This window comes from Macaca mulatta, chromosome 15 (assembly GCF_049350105.2).
Source record: "Macaca mulatta isolate MMU2019108-1 chromosome 15, T2T-MMU8v2.0, whole genome shotgun sequence".
Lineage (NCBI taxonomy): Eukaryota > Metazoa > Chordata > Mammalia > Primates > Cercopithecidae > Macaca > Macaca mulatta.
In genome coordinates this window covers 58,530,498-58,550,897 of record NC_133420.1, presented here as the reverse complement: position 1 = coordinate 58,550,897, position 20,400 = coordinate 58,530,498, and the positions used below count along the sequence as shown (strand labels likewise).

Genomic DNA, 20,400 nt, shown 5'->3' with positions numbered 1-20,400 from the left:
AGAGGTTGCAGTGAGCTGAGATTGCACCACTGAACTCCAGCCTGGCGACACAGTGAGACTCCATCTCAAAAATAAATAAATAAATAAATAAGTGGTAGAGCTCAGGTTTACAGCCAGGAAATATAATTCCAAAGCTTTGATATGGTAGGTTTTAGATTTTGTAAAGTTCTTTACTGTTGTTAGCTTCTTACTAACTCCCAACCTGTATATTTATTCTTAGCAGCTTACCCTTTTAGTACTTATATAATCATTTTTCACAGATCCTTGATCCTCTGTGTATCCATTTAACAGATATTTATTGGGTGTCTCCTATGTACTAGGCTTGGTGCTGGAGATACAATGTTAGGCAAATACAGTTCATGCCCCCATGGTACTTACAATTAATGGGAGGAGAAAAATCATGTAACTATCTGATTTCAGACTGTTGTGTCCTGCAAAGGGAAAGATTAGAATGCCAGAGGAGAACATGATCTAGAATGGGGGTAAAAAGGGAAGCTTCCTTCAAGAAATATTTGATCTGAGATCCAAAGAATGAGTAGATCTTAACCAGGTGAAGATGAGAAAACATGAGCACAGACCTAAATGTAGCTCTATTATTTCATTCCATCACTTTCTCTCCCTGACTCCTTCTTCCCTGGTTCCCCCTACCTCCCAGCCCCTCCCTCTTGCTCTAAGCAGAGATGTCTATGCCTGGATAGCTAAAATGCACAGGAATCCAACAGTGTCTTTAGATGTTCATACCACACAAGGATTAGGAGTGTGATCTGTCTGTCGCATCTCTAACCCCAGTAGTTATAACATTCCTTGCCACAGAATAGGTGCTCAATAAATAGTTGTTGAAAGAAGTAATTGGTTAATTTGGTGCACAGAAAATAGGAGAGAGTTATAGAAAGGCTAGCTCATCTCAGGACGAGGAGAAACTTTCTAACAATTAGAGACGTCCAGAGATGGAAGGCATCCTGTTATAAGAGAAATATCTCTGGACTTGGAGTGAAAGAAAATAGCCCCTCGCTAATTTTGACTATGGGCAAGCTACTTAATTGAGCCTTACTCTCCATACCTGTTAGTTAAAGATAATCTTTGTCCTGCCTAATTCACAGGATTGTTGTGAGAGTGAGATAAAATAATCTAAATAAAATAATCTAAATATCTAAGTATCAGAGTGTTATATAAAGTGCTATTAAATATATTTGTATTGTTAAGGCATAATATTATAGTTAACTCCTAGTCCAGCCACTACCTGACACTCTCTTTATGGTAACTTGTAGTAGAGATTCTTGTCTTAGATGGGAATTTGAATTAAATAACTCAAACCCTTTCCAATCTATATATACAATGATTATGACATATAAGTCAATTACTTAACCATTTCTGTATGTTATGTTTTAAAGTTTTGAATATATAATGCCAGAGTTAAAATACTGAAGCATTCTATGAAAATTATATAGACCAAAATGCAAGAAATATTAAGAAGCTTGTTTTGTTTAATGGTGGACAAAGACCTTAAACTAAAATCTTCCGTGTATAATTCTCTAGGAAGGGGGATAGTTCAAATGCCTTATTTCTCCCCGAATTTATGAACTCTGTATATCAGCTCCGTAGCCATGTTTACCAAGCTACAAGAAGAAAGGAGATCCCTTTAACTAAAATGTCAGTGATTAGGTTTTAAGGGATTTCAAATTACTAGGGAAGGACCCAGACACTTAGTGACTCCCTAGTGATTTGAAAATCTTCTTGGCTGCTGGCAGTAGTTTGCATGGAGACTGAATATTATCTCAGCCCTTTTGAAAAAGTAAAGAAGCTACAAATCCAGTGGCTGTTCAAAACAACAAAGAAGGGTTGAGGTGCCTTTGGCTTCTAACAGGAGTGTCTCTGAATTCCTCAAGGAATTCCAGGCCTAGAGTTGATCCAGCTGGCAGGAGGTATCGATCTCCACTTGAATTCACTGAATAAATAATGGTTGCCATAGTTATTGAGCAGTGGCAACTGGTTGGAGAGCAGGGAAAACTCTGCAGTACCTTCTGGGAGTCTGGCCATGAGAAAGTCTGGTTACAAGGTTCCACAATTAGCCCCTCCCCAAATCTAGCCAACATATTGCTCAGTTCCTGTATCCTGATGATGAATATGAGATCTTGAATGTTATGTAAGACATGAGACACTGAAAGGAAGGGAAAGCTTAAGTCAATGGATTGGTATTTATTCTGAGAAAGGCGACTCTTCCTAGGTTATGAATCTAATTGGATATTTCTCACTATTAATTGAATTTAGTATCAGCAAGGTGATGTTTGATCATGTTATAACTACTCAAGGACTTCACAAAGGACGAAATCCATCTTGTTCTGTTTTAACATTATTACACAAAGAGCACAACCTGGACATTTTAAAAGAAACAAAAAAGTTATCCCCAAACCCCATAGGTATTTTCATGTTTATATTTTCTTTCACCCTTCTTTATATGAAGAAATAATATTTGCGTAGATGGAATCACAGCTTTAGTATTTAATATTCTACTCTTTATTTAATGTTGTAAACATTTTTTTATTTTGCTTCACAGCCTTCATATTTGTTCTGTTTGATGTCTCCAGAATCTTCCCTTCCATATACCATTATTTACTTAACAGTTCCCCTATTCTTCAGCCCTTTGCCTTTTTCCAGTTTTTTTGTTTGCTTTTGTTTTGTTTTGTCTTGGTAATAGATAATACTGAATCAAATGTCTGCATGTATACAGTTTTATTCTTCTGTTAAATGTTTCCTTTGGATAAATTCCCAAGGGTGGGATTACATAGTCAGAGGCTATGGACGATTTATAGCTCTTGAAATTTACTGCCAAATTTACAGCGTGTTCTTTTGTTTTGGGGAGAAAAATAAAACTTTAGGCAGAACACCACTGCACTGCATGCAGGATTCTCTTAAAATTCACTCTCAGGTGCTTCTTCTGAGACTGAAACATGGAGCCTATGTATTTAGTAAAGATAAGCCGTAGGAGACAGGTCTGCACCTGGGCTGATTAGCTAATAGTTTCTCAGGGAAAGCAAAATGATGCACTGCAAAGCTTGGAAATTAGGCCACTAATTGCCTTTTGTTAGACCTTGTATTTGCCAGCCACTTGCCCACTGGCAAGCATTGTCTTTGGTTCTGATTATTCCAGAACCAGTTATTCCAGTGTATAGCTCTCTACAGTTGACAGACCACTTTTCCATAACATTATCTTAATTGAGCCACAACAGTCCATGCAGTTGGGTTTTATTATCATTTTACTTTTTCTTTTAATTTATTACATAACATTGAAGACACACAGGAAGGATACGGCAAAGGCTGTGTATCTGCCACCCAATAATTCTGATTTTCCTGTGAAGACATTGAGCCTTAGAGAAATTAGGTCACCCAGCTAGTAAGTGACAGAACCAGAACTAGAACCCAGGTCTGTCTAACTCCAGGGCCAGTGCCCTTCTCTTTATAGCATATTGCATTGAGACAAGATGCCTGCAACTTACAATCCACAGAGATGCCGCTGGCAATCTTCATGGTAGTATTTTGATATTATAACATATCAGGCCAGGTGCAGGAGTGTGTGCCTGAATTTTGATATTATAACATATCAGGCCAGGTGCAGGAGTGCATGCCTGTAATCCCAGCACTTTGGGAGGCCGAGGTGGGTGGATCACTTGAGACCAGTCTGGCTGATATGGTGAAACCCTGTCTCCACTAAAAATACAAAAATTAGCCAGGTGTGGTGCACACACTTGTAATCCCAGCTAATTGGGACGCTGAGGCAGGAGGATCTTTTGAACCCAGAAGGTGGATGTTGTAGTGAGCTGAGATTTCACCACTGCACTACAGTCTAAGTGACAGAGTGAGACTCTGTCAAGAAGTAAAGAAAGAAAGAGAGAGAGGGGAGGAAGGGAAGGAGGGAGGGAGGGAGGAAGGGAGGGAGGGAGGGAGGGAGGGAGGGAGGAAGGAAGGAAGGAAGGAAGGAAGGAAGGAAGGAAGGAAGGAAGGAAGGAAGGAAGGAAGGAAGGAAGGAAGGAAGGACAGAAGGACAGACACACATCAGAACTCAGAGCTTTGGGGCCTTACAGATAATTAAGTTCAACCTTCTCCTTTTACAGGGCCCCAAAGAGGGAGGAACTTCCCCAAATCATACACAACTAGCCAAACTGAGGATAATGCAAATTTTCTGGTTCCCAGGCCTCTTATTTGGGACAAGTCTTGTTCTGTCGCCCAGGCTGGAGTGCAGTGGTGCGATCTCGGCTCACTGCAACTTTTGCTTCAAGGAAATAACTTTTCTTTCTTTTTTTTTTTTTTCTTGAGACGGAGTCTCGCTTTGTTGCCCAGGCTGGAGTGCAGTGGTGCGATCTTGGCTCACTGCAAGCTCCGCCTCCTGGGTTCATGCCATTCTCCTGCCTCAGCCTCCCGAGTAGCTGGGACTACAGGCGCCGCCACCACAGCCCACCTAATTTTTTGTATTTTTCATAGAGACGGAGTTTCACCGTGTTAGCCAGTATGGTCTCAATCTCCTGACCTCGTGATTCACCCACCTTGGCCTCCCAAAGTGCTGGGATTACAGGCGTGAGCCACCGCGCCCAGCAGGAAATAACTTTTCTAACAAAAATGTCTCCAACTTAAAAAAATTAATTTAGAGCTAGCCACAGTAGCTCATGCCTGTAATTTCAGCACTTTGGGAAGCTGAGGCAGGAGGATCACTTGAGTCCAGGAGTTTAAGACCAGCCTAGGCAATATAGTGAGGCCCTACCTCTACAAAAATTAATTTAAAAATCAATCAGGTATGGTGGTGCATGCCTATAGTCCTAGCTACTTGGGAGGCTGAGGCAGGAGGATCACTTAAGCCCAGGAGTTCCAGACTACAGTGAACCATGATTGCACCACTGCACTGCAGCCCAGGCAACAGAGCAAGACCGTGACTCAAAAAAAAAAAAAAATTTCGTAAAAATTAGAAACTATTGCTTGATTTCCCATTAGAAGGATGTCTTCGATATCTCAAGGATTATGATTTTACATGTAAATGTACTGAGAGAAGAAAAGTTTGAGATAACAGAGGACAAACTCTTCCCTTGGAAATGAGGCTCTGAGGCCAAGCACAGTGGCTCATTCCTGTAATCCCAACACTTTGGGAGGCCAAGGTGGGAGGCTCACTTGAGGTCAGGAGTTCGAGGCCAGCCTGGCCAATATGGCAAAACCCCATCTCTACGGAAAATACAAAAAATTAGCTGGGCATGATGGTGCCCACCTGTAGTCCCAGCTACTCAGGAGGGTGAGGCAGGAGAATTGCTTGAACTGTGGGGAGGGGGGTGGGGGGAAGTAGGGGAGCAGTGAGCCAAGATCGCACAAGAGGCCAATATTTGCCTCAGTAAACTGGGTTCTCATCCCAGCTTTTAGCAGCTGAGTGACTTTGGGAAATTCATTTAACCTTATACATAAAATAGATCATAGTATTTAACATGGAGATCATTTTATATATTGTTTTGTAAAATATAAGATACTGGTATTTGTGTCTTGATACATTATAAAGTGCCTGCACCACATCCTTCTGGGCTTCCTCCCCTTCTCTATGACTTTTCCATCTCCACAGCAGGAGGACATGTGTATTTTGTACAGAGTGCCAGGTGTATGTCAATAGGGGTTTCAAGTTGGGGGGAACAAAACAAGGAAAAGAAAAGCTGAATTCTTCTCAGTGCTGGTTAGCATGAAAACACAGGAATGCACTTTGCTATGTTGGGTCTTTTCGAGCAGCCCTTGCATTAGCAAATGGAAGTTACAGCCTCCCCACCTCCCTTAAGTGAGTCTGTCAAGATAGAAACATTAATTCATTTGCCTGGATGTGTTTCTGTGTCACTCTGAAAAATAGTTGCCTACTGACAGGGCTTTGTGAGTCCTTAGTAGGACAATGTATGCAAAAATAATAAACACCCTGCCATTCATTCCATGTGGCTGTGTGCCAGGAACTGTGCTTCCCTTGTGTTACTTACCTAAGCTGGCTATCCCAGAAACCCCAAATTGGGTATGATCATTTTCTTCATCTCATAAGGAAATGGGTGCTCAGAAGTAAAGAGACTTACTCTAGGGCGCACAGCAAGTAAGTGTTGGGACTGGGATTCAAACCTTGGTGTTGTTTAATACCAAAGGCCATGAGCTACCTCTAACAGGGAGGGCACTTTGATTGTTAAGAAGCCACCCAAACTGGCAGAATGAGACACAGACCTCAATTAGGCATTCAAAGTGTCTTAAGATGTATTTGCCTCCTAAACTTCTTGCTCTTCTCTATCCCTCTGCAGAAAGACATGGGTTAAAAGAACCAAAGAGAGTCGAGGAGCTATGCAACAAGATCACAAGCAGTTTAAAAGACCATCAGAGTAAGGGACAGGCTCTGGAGCCCACCGAGTCCAAGGTCCTGGGTGCCCTGGTAGAACTGAGGAAGATCTGCACCCTGGGCCTCCAGCGCATCTTCTACCTGAAGCTGGAAGACTTGGTGTCTCCACCTTCCGTCATCGACAAGCTCTTCCTGGACACCCTACCTTTCTAATCAGGAGCAGCCTGAGCAGTGAGCCGCCTCTTCTCCTAGCACCTGCTTGCTACGCAGCAAAGGAATAGGTCTGGAAACCTATCATTTCCTGTCCTTCCTTAAGAGGAAAAACAGCTCCTGTAGAAAGCAGACTTTTTTTTCTGGCTCTTTTCCTTACAACCTAAAGCCAGAAAACTTGCAGAGTATTGTGTTGGGGTTGTGTTTTATATTTAGGCATTGGGGGATAGGGTGGGAGGGGGGTATAGTTCATGAGGGTTTTCTAAGAAATTGCTAACAAAGCACTTTTGGACAATGCTATCCCAGCAGGAAAAAAAAAAAAAAAGGATAATATAACTGTTTTAAAACTCTTTCTGGGGACTACAATTATAGTTGCTTTGTATTTAAAAACAAGAACAGCCAAGGGTTGTTTGCCAGGGTAGGATGTGTCTTAAAGATTGGTCCCTTGAAAATACACTTCCTGTATCAAAGGTACGTATGTGGTGCAAACAAGGCAGAAACTTCCTTTTAATTTCCTTCTTCCTTTATTTTAACAAATGGTGAAAGATGGAGGATTACCTACAAATCAGACATAGCAAAACAATAATGGCTGTTTGCTTCCATAAACAAGTGCAATTTTTTAAAGTGCTGTCTTACTAAGTCTTGTTTATTAACTCTCCTTTATTCTATATGGAAATAAAAAGGAGGCAGTCACGTTAGCAAATAACGCATGCTAATATTCCTAGCAGAGGCTGGGTTCACCTTTCCTGTAGATCCCTTCTGAGGTATGGCCTATCCAAGATTTTTAGGCCATTCCTGATGGAACCAGATCCCTGCCCTGACTGTCCAGCTATCCTGAAAGCGGATCAGATTATAAACTGGATTACATGTAACTGTTTTGGTTGTGTTCTATCAACCCCACCAGAGTTCCCTAAACTTGTTTCAGTTATAGCAACTGACTAGTATATTCATTCAGAAGCTCCATAAGTCAGTCGAGTATTTGATCCCTAGATAAGAACATTCAAATCAGCAGGAACTGGGTCATACAGGGTAAGCACCAGGGACAATAAGGATTTTTATAGATATAATTTAATTTTTGTTATTTGTTAAGGAGACAATTTTGGAGAGCAAGCAAATCTTCTTTTTAAAAAATAGTATGAATGTGAATACTAGAAAAGATTTTAAAAATAGTATGAGTGTGAGTACTAGGAAGGATTAGTGGGCTGCGTTTCAACATTCCGTGTTCGTACTCCCTTTTGTATGTTTCTACTGTTAATGCCATATTACTATGAGATAATTGTTGCATAGTGTCCTTATTTGTATAAACATTTGTATGCACGTTATATTGTAATAGCTTTGCCTGTATTTATTGCAAGACCACCAGCTCCTGGAAGCTGAGTTACAAAGTAATTAAAATGGGGTGTTCACAGTGACTTGGATACACCAATTAGAAATTAAATAAGCAAATATATATATATATAAATATAGCAGGTTACATATATATATTTATAATGTGTCTTTTTATTAACCATTTGTACAATAAATGTCACTTCCCATGCCGTTATTTTATGGTTCATTTGCAGTGACTTTTAAGGCAGTACTGTTTAGCACTTTGATATTAAAATTTTGCTTATGTTTTGCTAAATTCGAATAATGTTTGAAGATTTTTAGGTCTAAAAGTCTTTATATTATATACTCTGTATCAAGTCAAAATATCTTTGGCCATTTTGCTAAGAAACAAACTTTGAATGTCAAACTGATGTAGTTTTTGTTAGCTTTAAATCATTTTTGCTTTAGTCTTTTTAAAGGAAAGATAACAAAACTATGCTGTTTATATTGTCATTAAATTATACAATCAAACAAATGCCAAATGAATTGCCTAACTGCTGCAAAGTATAACCCAGATAGGAAATCATATTTTTTTTTCCAGGAGTCATTCTAATATTTGATTATGTGTTATGTTTATGTGTGCTTTTATGAAAGATTGTTATTTTTATATATCAAGATGATAGAACCTGGAATGTTAGAATTTTGAAATGTTAGACTTGGAAGGGGCCTGGCCTGTCAACTAGTCCAACCCCTAAAATTCATAGAGGAGCAAACTGGGGCCCATTGAAGGGTGAAGAGTTAATCAAAGTCAAACAGCTAGTAACAGAATCAAGACTAAGACCTAATTTACCTTTCCATAGTCTTTTTTTTTCTCAACTTACTCCATCTATATAAAATCAGGCTTTTAAACATAACCACTAATATTTACCAGAAGATAACCATGAGTAAAGTATACTTTTGCATTAATTTTTTGAGCTTATATGCAAACATAATAAATATTATTAAGTATCAGGAAAGCTAACATTTCATACAAGATAGCTTCAGACCAAATTCAAATTGAATTTGAATAAATTAGAAATACTGTGCATACATAACCTTCTTGTGCACCATGAATATTTGGAAAGTTAATCCTTGTTTTTGTCATGTCTATAAAGGAAGAACAAAACAAAACAAAAACAGAGCCCTAGAGAAATGCCATTACTTTTTATTTTTACACCCATCAGATTTAAGGAAAAGACTTTTTAGCCATTATAATCTAGTGGTTGGAAGGAATGAAGAAGCTTTTTTAGTACTAGGTCCAGATATGAGTGCTAAAAATAAAGATGATAGCATGTTCTTCTGTCTTCCATAGTTATTACAACTATGAGAGCCTCCCAAGTCATCTATCAACTCAACTCCCCCCCTTTTTTTTTGTCTGAATGTTGCACATAAGTTTATACAGAGTGGATGACCACACTAGCACAGAAGAGGACAACATGTATTAAAGCAGGTGATTCCTCCCCTTGTGGGAGAGCTCTCTCAGTGTGAACATGCCTTCTGTGGGCGGAAATCAGGAAGCCACCAGCTGTTAATGGAGAGTGCCTTGCTTTTATTTCAGACAGCAGAGTTTTCCAAAGTTTCTCTGCTCCTCTAACAGCATTGCTCTTTAGTGTGTGTTAACCTGTGGTTTGAAAGAAATGCTCTTGTACATTAACAATGTAAATTTAAATGATTAAATTAAATTACATTTTATCAATGGCTACTGGTGTATTGAATAAGCATGATTCATTTAACAGTTTTCTCTAAATTATTATGTAATAGTATTTGCTGTGAACTCTTAAGCACATCCCCAAAATTGATTTTTAAAGGCTTAGTAATGCTGAAAAATTAATAGGATTTCTGAATTGGATATATATTAAACCTTACTGATTGAAAAGAAGGACATTCTAAATTCAATAACCATTTATTGACTACTTCCTAGGGGCAAACCACTGCTGAGTGCTTTGAGGAGATACAAACATGCACAGTGTGTGAAACTCCCATTTTTCTTTCAACTGTATATAATGTAAATGGAGCTAAAATTTGTTGGCTAAAAGTGTTCTTTAAAGGTAAGAAAGATTCATTTTTATATCAAGAAAATATGATACAGTTTGTGAACCAACATTCCCAAGAATCAGGGTTATAGTTCTCCAAGATGGATGAGTGCTCTCTGCCTTTTTGTTTGAGCCATCACTACTACATTACTTAGAAACCCCTTCTTTGTGGGTAATACTTCTTCAACTCTACCCAAAACATCATGTGTTCTGAGTTAGTGCAAATGTGCTTTTTGTGTGTTGACGACTCAAAAGTGTGGGAGTTCTCATGACTTACTTCATCAGTTCATGCATAAAGTATTGTCTGTGACATCTAAGTACAGATGAATGGATAAACAAAATGTGGTATATAAATACAGCAGAATATTATTCAGCATTAAATTATAAATATATTATTTGTGTACTGTGCAGACACAGTATTTAGATGTCACAGACAATACCTTATGCAAGTGTTTGGTTTAGGAGCCAAACACTTCCTCCTGCTTCTCAACAGGACCTTCACTACTCAACCATAAACTATGATTAGTAAGAAAAGAAAGACAGCTATAGTGGAGTGCCATCTGACATAAATTCAAATGTAGGTGCTTTTATCAATAAAAAAACAAAACAAATATAAGTGCTTGGTTATAATAAAAAATAAATAAGAAGAGAGGGTTAAGCCCCTCTTCTAGGGACAATAAGGACAAAGGTGTGGTTTGAATGGGGAGGGTCCAGGAAGAACAGGGCTAAATAAAGGGGCACTTGCCTGTGGATGAATTCCTATAGGTTAAATGCAAAGAGAAACACAAGCAACTAATTTCTGACTTTAAATTGTGGTAAAATACACATAACATAAAATCTACCATCCTAACTGTTTTTAAGTGTACAGTTCAGGAGTGTTAAGTACATCTACATTGTTGAGCAAGCAATTTCCAGAACTCTTTTTTCGTCTTGTAAAACTGAAACTCTATACCCATTAAACAACCCCCCATTCCTCCTTCTGCAGCCCCTGGCAACCACCATTCTACCTTCTGTCTCTATACATTTGACTACTTATGTAAGTAAAACCATACAGTATTTGCATTTTCATAACTGGCTTATTTCACTTAGCATAATGTCCTCAGGTCCATCCATGTTGTATCATGTGCCAGAATTCCCTTCCTTTTTAAGGCTAAATAATATTCCATGGTATTTACATACTACATTTTGTTTATCCATTAATCCATCAATGGGCATTTGGGTTGCTTCCGTCTCTAGACTATTATGAATAATATTGCGGTGAACATGGATGTGCAAATATCTCTTCAAATCCTGCTTTCCATTATTTTGATTGTTGACTTTTGAGCTTAAGTGTGATGTAAGTGCTTTTCAAGAATAATCTGGGTTTTATGTGGGGTTTTTTTGCCTTAGGCACTGATTTCAGAGCCTCCCCATTTCTTTATCTCAGGAGGCATCTGAGGTTGCTCCATGAGCAAGGCTGTTTATAAACCTTTGTTCCAGGGCTAGGCTGAAAACTGAAAGGACTAAAATCTAAGAAGCTTAAGTAATTTATCACCTTTTCTGAACGTTCTTCTAAGAAGGCCCATCCTTTGCCCGACCAGTTGAAAATCCCATCGGTTTCAAAGAAGGTTTTTGCACCTTCTATTATTTGCCATCCCTCACCATGAACAAAATTCTTCATGAAATGCATCAGCAAAGTCTTCCTCAGAGTTGTCTCTGAGTTGCACTGTGACACTGACATGGGCAATGCTTGTTTTGTTTGGCTTTCGTTGCAAGTGCGCTGTCCTTCCTGTTTTAGTTTTTCTGTCTCTGTCTGACTCATTTCATGGCTCCATCACTGAGCCCAGGGATCATCAGCCCCTTCTCTGATTACCTCCTGTGGTGCTGGCCATCCCCCATGCTGGGCCTCTAAGGGTGCTTGATTTGAGGGGAAGAGAAGACAGACCTAATGTTACTAAACCAAACTCGGATCCGCTCACTCAGTGCACAGAAAAAGCCAAACACTGACACTGGGATTTGCAGTGATAGAAAGTGAGGCATTTATTGCAGGGTGCCAAGCAAGGGGATTGGGCAATTAACACTTAAGACCCGAATTCCCTGATGGCTTACAAAAAAAGGTTTTTAAAGGGAGGGGTACATTTCAGGACAGCAGAAGTTACAGGTAAAATTGTAAGTCAAACATGGAGATTATACATTGGTTTGGCCTGAAAAGATGAGCTATCTTAAAGTGGGGGCTTACAGGTCATGAGGTGGATTCAGAAAATTTTTGATTTGCAATTGGTTAAGGAAACAAGGTTTTGTCTAAAAACTTGGGTTCAGCAGAAAGGAAGGTTAATGTTTGGCCTGTGGGTGTAACTCTTATCCAGGTCCCACAGGAAGAAACTTAGAACAAAGGATGGTGGTCAGTGTTCAATCTTCAGGTCCCCTTTACCTAAGGTCTCCCTGACAATGGCCAGCATTTTTCATCAGTGGGAGTCTTGGTTTCTAATAAACAACTCAAGAACATATGTTAAGGTGTTATATTTTAGTTTCTAGAGGGAACTAAAACACCTTGTGACTCTAACTTGCTCAAGATTATTGTTTATGCTATTCCTTTTTTTTTTTTTTTCTTATGGGATTGCTTTTTTATTTCTCAGGGATAGCTGGGTACCTGGACTTTCCCTTGAAGAGATTCAAAATTTTTCCTTTATTTCCACTCTTGGGGGGCCCATTAGGCCCCTAAGAAGGACCCCTGCTTTGTCTCACTAACATTTATTAATAATCTATGGTGTGTGCCAGATATTCTAGTAAACCCTTTCATCTATACTCTAGTTTAATGGTTACTACTTCTAGGAAGGAGGTGATATCCTCTGAAAATGAGGAAAGAGGCCAGGAGAGGTTAAGTACCTAGCAGCAGGACCTCACAGCTAGTAAGTTAATTTGAACACAGGTCAATATGACTCTACTGCCCCCGGCTGCATTCATGGAGCTGTGATTAGACCCCCGTTCCTTCCCAGGACACAGGGGTCCTCTATTCTCAGTTCCTTGCTCATCAACAATGGTAAGAACTCTACCTGAGCAACGCAGCTACTATCCAATACTCTGACTCAACTTCATCATTCCTGCCTGTCAGAGGTATCAACTGTCTTGTGAATTCTTTAGACTTCTTGCCTCAACAGGTCCCCACCATTGTCCCCACAGTACTCAAAGCTTGTCCATCACCAGCCTCAGTCCCACTGAGCCTTTAATAACAAGGCCCTGCTCCACTTTTGGAATCCCTTTCTAGTCCTTTCATCTCTAAACACAAACATTCCCTATCCTCAGAGTGGGCTTCAGTCATTCAACCCCTCATGACTCTTGTCTGCTTCCAGCCAACCTCCCAATTTCCAGGTGATTTAAAACTCTCACTCAGGCTCTGTAGTCCACATCTTCCAAGTTGTTCTCCTTTGGACTCTGCAACCACCTCTCTGTCCCCTTCCGGTTACTTTCATAAACCCCACAAAGCCATCACCCGCCAGATCTGCCTTTTTTATCCCTGAGAAAAGATACCGGAACAAACGCAGAGAAGCAGGCAATCCTTGCTCATCTCAGAGCCATTTCCTTCCTGGCAGCCTGGCCTCCACCTTACCCTTTGAATTTACGTGTCCACAAATACACTTTACCTTTTGTTCCTAAAACCATAGTTTCTTCCCCCCAGCCCTTTCTTCCCTTGCTCATTTTCTCCTGCCAGTTTTTAATCAATTGCTCAGAACTACATAAAGGTATTTTAAGTATAAATACACATACACACACATGCACACACACACACTATCCTAACATAGCTGCTTACATGCTTCCTCGTCCATATATACATATTCAGGGGATTTTTCCTTATTTTAAAAAAAGGATACATCTTTATATTTTTATTTTTGCTTTTCACATTGTCAAGATTCTATGGGAAACTAAAAGAATATGAAGTTGAAAATATAAAACTGATTAAAAAGAAAAAAGTGAAATATTTCATACATACAAAAGTGAAATTGATTCTATTTTATATTTTTGAGACAGGGTCACAGTCTGTCACCCAGGCTAGAGAGCAATGGGGCAGTCATGGCTCATTGCAGCCTTGACCTTCTGAGCTCAAGTAATCCTCACACCTCAACCTCTCAAGCAGGTAGGACTACAGGCACAAGCAACCACGCCCATCCCATTTTTGTATATTTATTTATTTATTTATTTATTTATTTATTTATTTATTTATTTTAGAGAAGGGGTTTTACCATGTTGCCCAGGTTGGTCTCAAACTCCTGGGCTCAAGTGATTCACCTGTCTTGGCCTCCAAAAGTGTTGAGATTACAGGCATGAGCTACCACACTTGATGAAACTGATTTTAAAGCACAAAATAATTGTTAAATATTTTATACATGCGAAAGAATAATAGAACAAACATATTTGAGCTTACCACCCAACTCAAGAACTATTGGAATCCCTGTGCCTCCCCAATCCCATTTCCCTCTTCCCTCCACCATTCTGAATTTTGGTTTATCATTATATATGTATATATTCCTAAGTAATTTCTTGTTTAAATGTACATGTCTTTGAGTTTTGTATTTAGTATCATAAAGCGTATATTATTTTGCAACTTGTTTTATCTATGATGTTGTATAGCTCTAATTTAATTTTCTCTGCTCTGTAGTACCTCTCTATTAATACACGATAATTAATACATGATAATTTCTCTATTCATTTTCCTGTCAAGGGATATTTAAGTTGTTTCCAGGCTCTTGCTATTACTAGCTATGATGTTATGAAATTTTTGTACACATCTCCTAATAAACACAGGAAATAATTTCTCTAGGCTGGGGGTTTTCAAAGTGTAGTCCTAGGATCAGCAGCATCAGCATCACCTGGGACCTTACTAAATGCAGATTCTCAGGCCCCACTCCAGAGTTACTGAATCAGAAACTCTGAGGAAGGGCCCAGCAATCTGTGTTTTAGAAGCCCTCCAGGTAATTACAATGCATACCAAAGTTTGAGACCCACAGCTGTAGGCCAACCAAGAAGTAGAGTCGGTAGGATATGTGGCATACATGTTGTTTCCTTTACTAGATATATTAGTTTTCTTCAAAAGCAGTGCACCAATTTACATTCTCACCAACAATGAGAATTCCTACTGTTTTACCTCTTCTCCAAGACCTGGATTCATCAGAATTTTTTTTTTTTTTTTTTTTTTTTTTTGAGACGGAGTTTCACAATTGTTGCCTAGGCTAGAGTGCAATGGCACAATCTCGGCTCACCACAACTTCCACCTCCCAGGGTCAAGTGATTCTCCTGCCTCAGCCTCCCAAGTAGCTGGGATTACAGGCATGCAACACCATGTCCGGCTAATTTTGTATTTTTAGTAGAGATGGGGTTTCACTATGTTGGTCAGGCTGGTCTTGAACTCTCAACCTCAGGTGATCCACCCACCTCAGCCTCCCAAAGTGCTGGGATTACAGGCATGAGCCACCATGCCTGGCCCAGGATTTTTTATTATTGTGAATCCAGTGGTTATAAAATGGCATCTTACTGTGCTTTGTATCTCACTTTTTACAGAACAAAGTCAATATACTCAAAACAACATCCTTAATTTTCAGAACTAGCTATCCTTTCCTTCCTTTTCCAGCTCCCCCACTTCTGAGATGGTGTAATTTCTACCATCTTGAGGGCTAGAAATCTGGGCACTCTGCTTCTCTGTCTTCCAGAAGGCAATGGACAGTAGCCTTCTAGTGACAACATCAGTACTGTCTGGCTCCAGAGAGTGGCTCTATGTATGAAAATTTCAACATGGAGAAAGTCATGGGTGGTATCATGATAGGTGATATTTTAGGATGGCTTAGGTGTAGGCTTAGTCTTGGAATATGTCTCATTTGTATTGCAACCCATAGGTTGCTGGGGCCTCTTATCCTTAGGATCCAGAAGGGATTGTTTTAAACACTTTGTTCCACAAACAGGGAGCCTGAAAGTCCTCCTCAAGATATCTGTAAATTCTGCCAACTTTTATGTTAGCTCTGGCTTCAGGCTCCCACGTGTGTTTGATATTAGCTCTGTTAACGATTTCTTTTTTTTTTTTTTTTTTTTTTGCTGTACCGCTGGTATCATCTCTGTTTCTCGTGTTGCTCTAGAAGTAGAATTCACATCTTTTCCAAAATTTCCACCCACACATCATGAATAAGACTTTCCCAGGTTCTAGAAACTTATCTTAAGCAATGGCTGGTGACTTCTGACCCTTATTGTTCTACTGTCTCTCCATCCTTTCATCTGGAACATGGATACCACTTTAGACTATGGAGATAAGGGTATCTCCTAAGAACTGTAGCAAAGGAAGTTGGAAGGAATCAGCCCTGAGGATTTTATGGAGCAGAGCAACCCTATCCAAGCTGGATTGCATATAAGTAGACTTTTCATGAGAAAAAAATTAAACTCCTTGTTAAACCACTGTTATTTTGAGTTTTTCCATTCCTCAAACCTGAATTATATTCCAACTGAGACACACAGGATGCAAGAAACATGGTTTATCTACAGAATAGGTGAAAAAAGAGTCAGGAGTATCAAGGATAGTGACTCAGCGTGAATCACTCATGTTTTGAGGCTACCAAAAAAAAGCCAAGACATCGTAGGTCACAATTATTTGTTTATTTATTCATCCTTTGATTCATTCAACCTTGAACTAGGCCCTGTGTTTCGGCTTCCTCATAGTCTCATAGACCCGATGATGCCTGCCCTCTCAAGGTCTTAATTCTTTCTATCTTGTGGTTTTTCTCTTACTGCCTTCTAATTTCACCTTTATCCCTAACGACCTCATCTAGTATTTTCCAATTTCTATTCCTGAGAAAGAAAATCTGACTGATCTGGCTCAACTTGTCATGTGAGGCCACATTACAGATGCCTGGACAATCTGAGGAGTAGGTGTCCTTGGGTAGTCCCTGATCCAGTAATCTGTGGTCCTTCAGAAAACATTGTGACTTGAATAGTTTCACTCTGGAGGGACTGAGAATATAAGGGCTGTATGACTATAAAGTCTGGTATAGTAGGAAGCTTGACTTGACTCATGGGGCCAATTGCAGGGGGGCAGGTTTGGTAGAATCATTCCTTCTTGATTTCCTTACTGCCTAGCACAATACCTGGTTCACTGGAAACCCTCAGAAAATGCTTGTTGAGTGAATTCAAGTTAGATATCCATTGATGGGAGTAGGAGCTGGAAAACATGTCAAATTCCTAAGAGATAGATGATGTCATGATTTCCAAAATTGGTATCCAGAGCCAAAGTGTCAAGTTTCATCTTTTTCTGAACTTTAATGTAAAAGAAAGGGGTGGGGGGCGGAGAGAGAGAGAAAATCAACACAACCCCAAGGAAGGTTTGTTTTTTCCTTTCCTTCAGAAAGCAGCTGTCAGTTTAACTTATCCCAAAATACTGTCAGTGATGAGCATGACTGAAAATGCGTTTTATCTGTAATTAGAGAGATTACATTAAACACTATTATTTGCAGACACACATTGAATTAACCCTAATCGAGGCTAGCAAATAGTAGAGCCTGCCTATTTTTTGCCGCAAAATTTTTAGAAAATTGTGACAGTTGACACACAAGGGACAATGCTGACAAGATTTCTTTCCATCAAATGCCAGACAGTAATTGTAATTGCCTTTAAAAATGTTTTAAGCAGTTTCGTTAGTAAATCAGAAGTTGCCACAAATCATGCTGATAGTTTCTAAACATGGGGGTTGTTGACTGTGCATTCCAATATGAGTTTAATGAATTGATTTTCTGAGGAATTTAACTTTGCATCTGTTTTCAGGTGTAATTAATTCACTCTGATTAATGTGATTAGCATAGATATCAGTGGATTACAATGATACCCTTTATTTATTCACTTATTTTTAATCTGCCATACTGTCCACTGGGAAATGATAGAAGTGATTTTTGGGAAAATATCTTGCTGGTGGCTCTGATCACATTGGATTTCTGCAAAGCAGAATCCTGGAAGGAATTCACTGATTATTCACAGCCTGTGCAGCAATGTACTTTTGTTTGAGGGACTTATTAAAGTTTACACAGTCCCTGCCTTTAAGGAGCTTATAATCCAGAGGAGAAGATGAGACAAACATTCCAATGCAAGTCACTCACAAGGAAGAATGACTGTCCTCAGATTCTTCATTCTCTCAGTACCCCTCCCCAACTCTCTTAAAATAATGCTATTACTTAGGGTAAACTAATGCTTCCCGTTCTCCTAAGCAGTCTTATTCATGACTCCAATTACCACTCCCAAATCTGTATCTCCAACTCAGTCCTGTCTTCTGAGCTCCAGACCTCCAGGCTCCAGATGCCTCCAGATACCTTCACCTGGATATTCCAAAGGTACTTCAAAAACACACCAGACCCAAATTCATGACCTCCTTCCAAACTTGCTTCACCATTTGTTTCCCCAATCTCTATAAATGGCACCTCCATCCAATCATCCAGGCCAAACTACTACTATGAGTCTCAGGACAGAAAGGCCATTTATTTATTAAGTCCTCAAACTTCAATGTTTATCTTTAATGTTCACTGGACTCATCTGAAAAGCTTGTTATTATTATCATTATTTTGAGACGGAGTCTCGCTCCGTTGCCAGGTTGGGGTGCAATGCCACAATCAGCTACTGCAACCTACACCTCCTGGGTTCAAGCAATTCTCCTGCCTCAGCCTCCTGAGTAGCTGGGACTATAGGCGTGTGCCACCACGTCCAGCTGATTTTTGTATTTTTAGTAGAGATGGGGTTTCGCCATGTTGGCCAGGATGGTCTTGATCTCTTGACCTCGTGATCTGCCCACCTTGGTCTCCCAAAGTGCTGGGATTACAGATGAAAAGCTGATTAAAACAGTTTCTTGATATCCGAGACCAGATATTCTGATTTGGTGATCTGAAGTGGGGTCCATGAATTTGTTGGGAAAGGGATCACATTTGGAGAACCATTACCCTAGAGAATATAAAGAATGAAGGCACATTTCCATAAACCACTGTATTAGTCTGTTTTCACACTGCTAAAAAGAATGAACTGAGACTGGGTAATTTATGAAAAAAGGAGGTTTAATTGACTTACAGTTCTGCAGGCTTCACAGGAACCATGGTTAAGCCTCAGGAAACTTACAATCATGGCGGAAGGCAAAGGGGAAGCAAGCATATCTTTACGATGGCAGAGAAGAAGAGAGCGTGCAAAGGGGTAAGTGCCACACACTTTCAAACAACCAGATCTCGTGAGGACTCACTCACTATCATGAGAACAGCAAGGAGGAAGCTCATCCCACGATTCAATCACCTCCCACCAGGCTCCTCCCCCAACATGTGGGGATTACAATTCAAGATGTGATTTGCATGGGGACACAGAGCCAAACTATATCAGCCACCAAATCATTACTATATGAATTATTGCTGGAGGATGAAGGCCCATATCATTACTATGTGAATTATTGCTGGAGGATGGAAACAGGAAGCAAGACTGCTCTGGGTAGAGCATCTCTGCATCACCCAGAGGCAATATGAATTAAAGAAACAGCTAGTGATTTAATTATTCCTTTATTCATCAATTATGTATTGAGTCCCTACCTTCTCCTAGGCACAGTGCAAAGCACTGAACCAGATTCTGAGATACAATGCTGAGTAAAACCATGACACAATCCATGTTTACAGTCTAGTTTTAAGTGAGCTCAGGCAATTCACTGAGCCTCAGCTGTCTTATCTGTAAAACTGAGATACTAATACCACTGTGTATAGACTTTACGACAGATATCAAATAGAAGACTATGTCAAGTGCCTAGTTCAGTGCCTAGCACACTGATTCTCTAGAAGAATACTTAATGAATGGTAGTTAGTTCGTATTGTTTTTATGTTAGAATTATTCACTTTAAAGTGCTATGCAAGTGCTAATTGTTGTTATTATCTTTAGCATTGTGTCATAGACTCCCTTAATGAACTTACCCAGGTAACTGACTAGACTTAAACAATTTTGAGAAAGGACCTCAAGCAACTGAAGACAAGTTGGAATTCTGAGAGTTGTAGAACCCTCAGTTTCTTTCATTCTCTAAGATTATTAGGGCTTGGGATTTAATAGTAGTTTCCAAACTTTCCTCCAAAAACCAGTTTTCCCAAATTAGTATATTGTTTGATTAATCGTAAATCTTTCAGATGAATTTGAAATGGCACAGAAGCCAAGAGGATTGACAAAATCTGATCCTCCCCACTAGATTCTAGGATTTCAAGCATCTCCTTGGAAGGGAAACAGATATGGGGATAAAAAGAAAACTCCTCTTTGTTATTAGAGGTGCAGTGAGGTACAGCCACACAATGGAATACTATAACATCTTTGAAAATAGGCTTATTTGAATTTGTTGGCATGGAAAAAAAAGTCAAAGATAAAAGATACACAGCATGTATATCATTTTTGATTAAAGAAGAAGCATAGGATTATTTATTTGTGTGTATGTATGTAGACAAATCCCAGAAAGATATACAGCCAATTGTTAACAAA

General features: G+C 39.4%; 1 protein-coding gene across 3 annotated transcripts in view; it reads left to right on the top strand.

Annotated features, from left to right (window-relative positions):
• Positions 1-9,577, top strand: part of NR4A3 (nuclear receptor subfamily 4 group A member 3) — a 43,922-nt gene extending 34,345 nt beyond the window's left edge. For 2 of the 3 annotated variants that reach the window (XM_002800032.4, XM_077965653.1), the window contains one exon: positions 6,294-9,577. In XM_002800032.4, coding sequence (XP_002800078.3) covers positions 6,294-6,541 — 248 coding nt within the window. In that variant the 3' untranslated portion in view covers positions 6,542-9,577. The remainder of the gene's footprint in view (positions 1-6,293) is intronic. The other variant, XM_077965652.1, reaches the window with a different exon arrangement.
• Positions 9,578-20,400: the final 10,823 nt, after the last annotated feature.